This window comes from Elephantulus edwardii, unplaced genomic scaffold (genome assembly GCF_000299155.1).
Source record: "Elephantulus edwardii isolate Elephantulus edwardi_28Jun2011 unplaced genomic scaffold, EleEdw1.0 scaffold00024, whole genome shotgun sequence".
NCBI classification, from domain to species: Eukaryota; Metazoa; Chordata; class Mammalia; order Macroscelidea; family Macroscelididae; genus Elephantulus; species Elephantulus edwardii.
This window is the reverse complement of record NW_006399774.1, coordinates 3,563,451-3,572,350: the sequence shown is the minus strand read 5'-3', so window position 1 is coordinate 3,572,350 and position 8,900 is coordinate 3,563,451. Positions and strand designations below refer to the sequence as shown.

The 8,900-nt window shown below is 44.3% G+C and overlaps 1 protein-coding gene across 1 annotated transcript in view; it reads left to right on the top strand.

Annotated features, from left to right (window-relative positions):
- The window catches only part of SYNE1 (spectrin repeat containing, nuclear envelope 1), a 644,155-nt gene that overhangs the window by 248,584 nt on the left and 386,671 nt on the right, over positions 1-8,900 (top strand). Inside the window, exons 57-59 of the mRNA XM_006882743.1 lie at positions 5,083-5,226; positions 5,565-5,720; positions 8,247-8,411. Of these exons, the coding sequence (XP_006882805.1) occupies positions 5,083-5,226; positions 5,565-5,720; positions 8,247-8,411 (465 nt within the window). The remainder of the gene's footprint in view (positions 1-5,082; positions 5,227-5,564; positions 5,721-8,246; positions 8,412-8,900) is intronic.

Here is an 8,900-nt window from a genome sequence, read left to right as displayed (position 1 = left end):
CAAATGGTATCTCTATTTGCAACTTTTTGAGAAAGTGCCATACTGCTTTCCACAGGGGTTGCACCATTTTACACTCCCACCAACAGTGAATCAGGGCAGCCATTTTAAATAATAAACTCCTCAGTCTTCACTGGGGTCGTACCTGTGGCTGTCTGCAGATAACTGATAATGCAATGTCTGCCTTCTCATTGGAATAATGACTTTTCTTCTCTGAAAGCTGCATCCTCCAAATGTACTTTGTTCTAAAGACCTTCTGCTGGGAAGAATTTCTTTTATTTGAAGAACCCTGTTCTCTAGTTCAGCCATCACTGCTGCTGTCAGCCCAAAGTGTGTCCTATATTTCACCAGGCTGGGGGAGGTGTCTCTTCTCTGGCAGGCTGGAGAATTCCATCCCCTCTGGTCAGCGAATTCTTCTCTGGTGTTCCAACTCTTATAAGAAAATGTTAGAGAGATATGAACAGAAACTTTTTTCCTGTTTTTTTTTAATAATCTGTGGAATAGATATGTAATTTGATTATGACCATAGTTAAGTGCAAGGTTCCCAATGCCATCATTGAGTCTGAATTGACTCAGGCCTGACCCTTGTTTAGGTTTTCTGAGATAAAAGACTGCACAACAGGAGATGGGGGCGGGGGAAATCATGAACTGATATCACAAAAATAAAACCTCTGTATTTCTTCACTTCCACTTTCTTCCTGCTAGACATCTTCTACTTAATAGATACCATGCCCTGCGTACAAATGTGTCCTAAACCACACAGGGCTCCTTATTGCCTGGGCTCCAAGGCAGAGGCATCGGCAGTTGAGTGTAACATGTCTAATATGGCTTGCACAGCTGTCTAGTTCCAAACACGGCTAGTTAGCTGAGGAGGCCGGGAATTGTTTGTTTTGTAATCTACCTTTCCCCTCTTGAAATTTTTAGGTCTTTACATGATGCTTCTCTCTTCCACATCCTTTCTCTTTACCTTTCTTCCTTCTTCTGGCTTTTTTGAGTTACAGTTGTTTTCCAGATAGGACGATGGGAACAGGGAATTCTGATGGCATAGTCTGTGGAGAGTCTGTGCTGCTAACCTAACGGCTTGTTGTTGTTGTTGTTGTTGTTATGTGCCATCGAGTTGCCTGCGACTGATAGCGACCCTATGTACAACAGCCCTAAACTCCGCTCTGTCCTGTGCCAATCGCACTGTCTCTGACACTCCCATCCTAATTATCCCAGTCACTGAATCAATCCACCTCATAGAGGGCCTTCCCCTCCTGTGCTGTCCCTCCACCCTCCCAAGCATGATGTCCCTCTCCAAGGACCGGTCTCTCCTCACTACATGTCCAAAGTAAGTTAGACGGAGCCTCAGAATCCTTGCCTCCAAGGAACCACCCGGTTTAACCCTCTCCAGGACAAATCTATTTGTTTTCCTAGCAGTCCATGGTATTCTCAGTACTCTTCTCCAGCACCACAGCTCAAAGGCATCAGTTCTCCTTCTATCCTCCTTGGTCATTGCCCAACTCTCTGATGCATAACAAGTGATTGCGAAGACCATGGCCTGTATCAGACGCACCGTATTAGACACACCTTAGTCTCCAGAGAGACACCACTGCTCTTCAGCACTCTGGAGAGGTCCCTAACAGCAGACTTTCCCATGGCAATGCGCCTTTTAATTTCCTGGCTGCTGGTGCCAAGACTGTTGACTATGGAGCCAAGCAGACTAAAGCTGTGTACAATCTCAATCTCTTCACCATCCATCCTGATGCTGCTGATTGGTCCAGTGGTGAGAATCTTTGTCTTCTTGACATTGAGCCTCAATCCATATTGTAGGCTGCAATCCTTGACGCTCTGCAGCAGGTGCTTCAGGTCCTCCTCAGTTTCAGCAAGCAGGGTTGTGTCATCCGTATAACGCAGATTGTTGATAAATTGTCCACCAGTCTTGACCCCATATTTCTCCTCATAGAGCCCAGCCTCCCAGATAATCTGTTCTGCATATAGGTTGAAAAGGTATGGAGATAGGATGCATCCCTGGCATACGCCCTTCCCAATTTTGAACCATGCAGTGTTCCCTTGCTCTGTTCTGACGACTGCCTCCTGGTCCAAGTATAAGTTTCGCATTAGAACGATCAAGTGTTCTGGGATTCCCATTCTTCTCAGAGTCAGCCACAGTTTGTTATGATCTACACAGTCAAATGCCTTTGCATAGTCAATGAAACACAGATAGACATTCCTCTGGTATTCCCTGCTTTCAGCCAAGATCCATCTAACATCAGCTACAATATCTCTAGTACCACGACCCCTTCTGAAACCAGCCTGGACTTCTGGTAGTTCTCTGTTGATGTGCTGTTCCAGTCATTTTTGGATAATTTTCAGTAAAATCTTGCTTGCGTGTGAAATCAGTGAAATTGTTCTGTAGTTTCCACATTCGGTTGGAATATTATTTTTTGTCTCAGGGGGTTAATTTTGTAGCATGGGTGGAAGACAGTCTTAGAAAGGCCTGGCGGGAGGATAATATAGACAAGTCACCAAAGGTTCCTTAAGAGGTGTGCTTTTACCTGAATCTAAAGATAAAACCTTGACCTTGTCAAGGTTAAGGTGCATTCCTGGGAGAAGGAGCTGAAGTAGTAGAGTTCAGAGAGCCTGCAGAGCCAAGGAAGGACACTCGGAGAAGGTGGACACCAGCATGAGATTTTGCAGGAAGTGGGATAGAGACAAAACTGGAGAGGATTAGGGCCAGACGGCATGGCAAAGCTGTGTGATCTTGACCTTCAACTAGGGTTCCTCATCTGACTGAGATTATTGTATAAATACTGTTCCTATAAATATGGGCTTAGAGAGCCTGCAGGTGATCGTTGAAGCTGTGGGGGAAATCATCAAAAAAGCACATGCAATCAGCATGAGTGGGAGGCCAGTCCACCCTTGTAGATGGGAAGTCTGAGTAGCTTTAGGAGTTGGTTGACTTCATTCTATTTTACTTTTGTTATGCAAGCCCTTATCCTTACTGTGACCATATGACTATATTATTTATACAAAGTACCCAAATTTTGGGGTGAGACCTCTGACATACAGAACCTAAACTCCCGATAATGCCCTGATTCTCATTTTCTTGATCACTTCATTAGACTCTGAAAACAAGAAATTAAAAGCACCTTAAATTTGTGAATTTATTCAATAATTGTTAAACTCTTTACATCTTCCAAGGACTAATCTAGGCTCAGAGGATAGAGTGGATAATAAAAGAGAACAATGTTCTTTTTCTCCCAAAACTTAAATGTTCATGGAATTCACTTTGATATATTTGTAAATCAATTTTATATTTCCAAATGGTTCACACAACTACCACATGACCTAACAGGGAAGTATGGCTGACATGTTTATCCTACATCCTATATTGATCCTGGGTTAGTCTTACAGGAAACATTGAGGTATTTGCACATAGGCTACCACAGTTTTTAGAGCTTGCTATGTTTCTAACTAACCTTCACGTTCACTCTTCTAAACACTATCTGTGTTGTTGTTAATGGGTACTGCTGAGTTGACTACAATTCATAGTTTACACTGTAGTAGAACCTGAAACCCTTAATCTCATGGTCATGGGTTCAGGCCCCACAGTAGACACGGCCTGTATTGGTTTTGTTGTTGTTGTAAATTTGATAAATGTAAAAACTTTTGGCTGATTCATACGGGAACACAGATAACAAATTCAAATTTACCTCAATCGAGCAGTTTTGTTAATATTATATGGTAGATATAGAAATCAATGTTAAAATGAAGTGGTCTCACATAAAAATTCAAAAATATTACTGCTGAGGAGTTCTTCCTCCACCAGAAGAGATGGAATTCTTTGCCCAGTCAGAGAAGAGAGACCTCCCCTAACCTGGAGAAATGTAAGATATGCTTTGGGACAGCAGCAGCCGCAGTACGCGCTGAACTGGAGAATTGATGTGAGATGGGACTTTCAGGGTGGTAGAGCCAATATTGATAGGACTGAGAACTTTGTTAGACAATCGGAGGTGGGGCTGAGAAGCCAGTATTGGCAGGACTGAGGACTTGTGAACACTTCAAGCCATGAGGCTCAAGGCTGAGGTGCCTGCATGCACATTTTGAGAGCTGCTGTGATTGTATTTTGTTATTAAATTGAATTATAACCTTTTAACTCCCCCCAAAATATATTACTGCCAATAATAACAAATAAATAGCTATGACAATATTTAGAAAATTCTTATACATTAAGCACATAGCATTATTTGATATTTCTTGTCTTATTGTAAATGAAAATCTGCAAATCAATAAAATAAATGCAGTAGCATTTACTGCTTCTTATTACCAATCAAAGTCAACAAAATAGTGACATTAAACAAAATTCCTACAGAGTACCATGTATATTACAGGAGACGTAAGACACAGGCCTGCTGCCATAGGCTTTGTAATGCAGTTGTGGTGATAAGGGGTAAGGCATCCAGGGAAAGTTGATAGTTCAATTTAGTCTGTAAAAAGGCTGGATCCACTAGAATGAACAGCAAATGTGATACAAGTTGAGAAGAGGCTATGACCTCTAAGATGGAGCGGCTTGTTAAAGAAAGATTAATTTTAAAAACTAGTAACTGGATTTATTAAACATTCTTGTTGTTAGGTGCCATGGAGTCCACTACGAATCACAGTGACCCCATGGACAATGGGGTCTGGCTCTGTCTTGTGTCATTCTCATTATCTCTAATATACTTGAGCTCATTGTTACTGTCACTATGTCAAATCTCATTGAGGGTCCTAGTTGTTGTTGTTGATTGCCTTCGAGTTGAGCACGACTCATAATGACCCTATGAACAAAAGGCGTGAAGCCCCTCTACAGGTGTCAACATTTATCAAAGTTCATAGAGTTTCCAGAGGCATGTTATTTAGGAAGTGGATGCCACTCCTTCTTCCAAGAGGATCTTAAATAATCATACTAAGGGGTCTAGGTGAAGAAGCATGGAATGTCTTAGACCTTTGAACACAGGAGTCAGGTTGTAGAAGACTTTGAATGCCAAGTGCAGGACATTGGAGGTGCCATTTCAACATACTTGGTAGTGAGATTCTCAACTAACAGTGTCTAAAAACTTATAGACCCTAAAGATCCAAATGAAGGACTTTGAAGTCAGCGCCGAGCCGGTGCAGGACTGGCTGAGTCAAACAGAGAAGATGGTCCGTGAGAGCAGCAGCCGGCTCTATGACCTGCCAGCCAAGAGGCGCGAGCAGCAGAAACTGCAGGTGACCAGTGCTTGGCCCCACCTGCCCGCATGCTCCTCTGCATCCTCTGGGCACCCACCCACAGATGCATGCTGAGGTCCCTGGAGTTAGACTACTCCAGATCGCCACCTGGTGTCTCCTCCACTCCTTGGGATGTTCTCTGTGTTCCCTAACTTTCCTTGGAGGTCTGATTCTCTTCCTTCCTGTAGCATGCTCTACTCTATTGGAGATAAGAAAACCTGTGGGCACACTGATTGCTTGCCAGCATTGATTTCCATGTTCTGTGGGCCACAGCTTTGTCCGCGATGTGCTTCCCCCCTCCCCCAACCCTTTAATAGTAACTTGCTTGTGCTTTTCAGTCTGTCCTTGAGGAAATAAACTGCTACGAGCCTCAGCTCCACAGGCTCAAAGAGAAAGCTCAGCAGCTGTGGGAAGGACGCGCTGCGAGCAAGAGCTTTCTGCACAGAGTGTCCCAGCTGTCTTCTCAGTACCTAGCGCTAAGCAATGTCACGAAGGTAACGCTGCCGTGCGCTGTGTGTGGGTGCGGGGCCCCTGGTACCTGTCTGGAGTCGCGCTGTTGGGTTACGCGGGGCGTCTGGTGTGGTGTCTTCAGGGCAGGGATAAAGCACGTGAGTGTTGGTGCCCAGCCTTCTTGTTGTTGTTGTTATGTGCCGTCGAGTCGCTTACGACTCATAGCGACCCTATGTACAACAACCCTAAACTCTGCTCTGTCCTGTGCCAATCGCACTGTCTCTGACACTCCCATCCTGATTACTCCAGTCACTGAATCAATCCACCTCATACAGGGCCTTCCCCTCCTGCGCTGTCCCTCCACCCTCCCAAGCATGATGTCCCTCTCCAAGGACCGGTCTCTCCTCACTACATGTCCAAAGTATGTTAGACGGAGCCCAGCCTTGGGATCAATTATTCTCATGTGAACTGTGTCACCTTCCCTAGTTGTCTGAAAAGAGAAAGAAAGTTTTCAAAGTCTGAGAGGCTTCGGGTCTCTAGTAGGCCCCAGAATATGTCTCTTTGTGCTGAAATGAGGTGTGCCACCAAGTTCTTATCCTAAAGACACAGAGCAGAGACTTGAGACAGCATTCGGAACTTTGGCACGGACTCAGCTCATTGCCAAAGAGTCAGAAGCCACTCGCAGCCATCCCTCCACTGGCTTTCCAAGAATCTCAGAAGTAAATTGCTATAGAGAAACATGATTGCGAAGAAGTCCATAGTTTAGTGGCCTACGCTGACCAAGTTTGTTATGACACAGCTTTTCACTGGCCTGCTATCCTTATATTTATGATTGTCAGAAGTCAGGGATGTGTTGATTTCTAATTTCTTAGAGAACTGTAGAGTGGTGCTCAAAAGGACACTCATTCACACAACCAAAACCCTTTTTACCTCATTTATGATGAAGGGCTGTGTTGAATTTTGTAGCCACAGATCTGTCTTGAGATTATGTGGCTTGTCGTATTTCTTCAACTCACTTTTACACTTCAGTTCTTAGAATGTGGGGAATTTCCTTTAATCCACCCTTTTCTTTATGTGACCTTGCTATTTTGCTGTGGACTTATTTCTGGCCTCTTAATTTGGGGTCTTTTCAGAGGGAAAAAAAAAATATGTCTTTGGAAGAATGTAGTCAGAGTTTTCACCTACCTTTATTTTATGAAGACAACTTTATTGCGATCAGATCTGACTTAGAGCTGCTTGCTGGTGAAGGAAGATTTCCAGGGCACTCTCTCTGGTGGCTTATTGGTGAAAAGCTGTCCTGCAGTCTCAAAGGAATGCAGTCTTAATCCACCAGCTGCTCCGCAGGAGAAGGATGGATAATCTCCTCCTGTGTGATTAACTGCCTCTGAAAACCTTGTCACTGTGCCACCAACTGCCTTTAGAAAATTTGGCACACACCTAAAATAAAACCTAATTACAGACCTCTTCCTACACCATAGGATTTAGTTGTTGTTGTTATGTGCCCTCGAGTCGTTTACGACTCATAGCGACCCTATGTACAACAGCCCTAAAACTCCACTCTGTCCTGTGCCAATCGCATTGCCTCTGACACACCCATCCTGATTACCCCAGTCACTGAATCAATCCACCTCATAGAGGGTCTTCCCCTCCTGTGCTGTCCCTCTACTCTGCCCAGCATGATGTCCCTCTCCAAAGACCTGTCTCTCCTTACAACATGTCCAAAGTATGTCAGACGAAGCCCCAGAATCCTTGCCTCCAAGGAGCAGCCTGGTTTAACCCTCTCCAGGCTGAATCTGTTTGTTTTCTTGGCAGTCCATGGTATATTCAATACTCTTCTCCAGCACCACAGCTCAAAGACGTCAATTCTCCTTCTGTCCTCCCTAGTCATTGTCCAGCTCTCTGATGCATAACAAGTGATTGCGAAGGCCATGGCTTATATCAGGCACACCTTCGTCTCTAGAGAGACACCATTGCTCTTGAGTACTTTAGAGAGGTCCCTAACAGCAGGATTTAGTTAGATAACAAAATTTAATAGATGTTTGAATGTTTTTAGAGCTGCACATTCTTCTTATAAAGTCTTCCAACTGTCTTGGACAAAGCCAGTCATTAACATATAAAATAACATTTACAGTCTCCACTTTTAAAAATGTAAGAAGACTTCAGATAATATTTAGAACTTTGGCTACAATGCCATTCAGGCATATGACATTATGTGAGCCACATGGAAGACAGAAATCCTAGGGCTACCTCTTTAGTCTCCCAGAAAAAGAGTTAAAGGAGAATATTTCTCCTGATGCTAAGAAAATGTCATAATGATCACACCCAAATAGTGACAACGTTGAGGAAGCTGTAAGTGTTCTTCTCGGTCCAGTTATCCTAGAATGCTTACTGTTAAGAGGTATTGTGCATCTCACAGAATGAATAGTGACATGTGTTACGAAGTCTATGGAGCATTTGGACCTGTAACTGGTCGAAGCTTCCAACCCTGTTAGCTTTTACCCTCCGTGTAGCTTTAGACTGTGAGAGCACTGAGGAATGGACAACTAAAATGCCACCATTGTCATCTCCAGGAGAAAGTGTCACGATTGGATCGGATCGTCGCGGAACACAACCAGTTCTCTCTGGGGGTGAAGGAGCTGCTGGACTGGATGGCCGATGCCACGCACATGCTGGATTCTTACTGCCTCCCCACCTCTGACAAAAGCGTGCTGGATAGCAGGATGCTAAAACTTGAGGTGAGTGTGCTTCGGTGGGAGCTTCTAGCGTTGAAGTTTGTTTTTCTCCACCTGTCTCACCTCTCTGCCTGCCTGCCATGGTTTTAACACATGGGCTCCGTAAGAAAACTCAGAATGCCTTTGTGGGGTGGCCCTGTTTGTGTAAAATGTGGTTGCTGAGTTCCTGTTGAGTCAGACCGTGACTCATGGAGAATGCATGCACAGCAGAGAGAAATGAGGCGCAGCCCTGTGCTGTCCCTGTCTTCACTGGTGCATGGAAATAGTGTGATCCGGAGCAATTGCACTGAGTTCTCTTCAGAAGGAATTTGCCAGGACTTTCTTCCTAGTCCTTCTTATTCTGGAAGCTCCGGCACAGCTTGCTAAACGTTTCCTGGTGGATAGATGGTGGCCGAACACACACACACACACACACACACACACACACACACAAGGCTCATTGGCCAGGATCAAACCTGAGACTCTTGAACAGAAGATCAAACCACCAAGAGG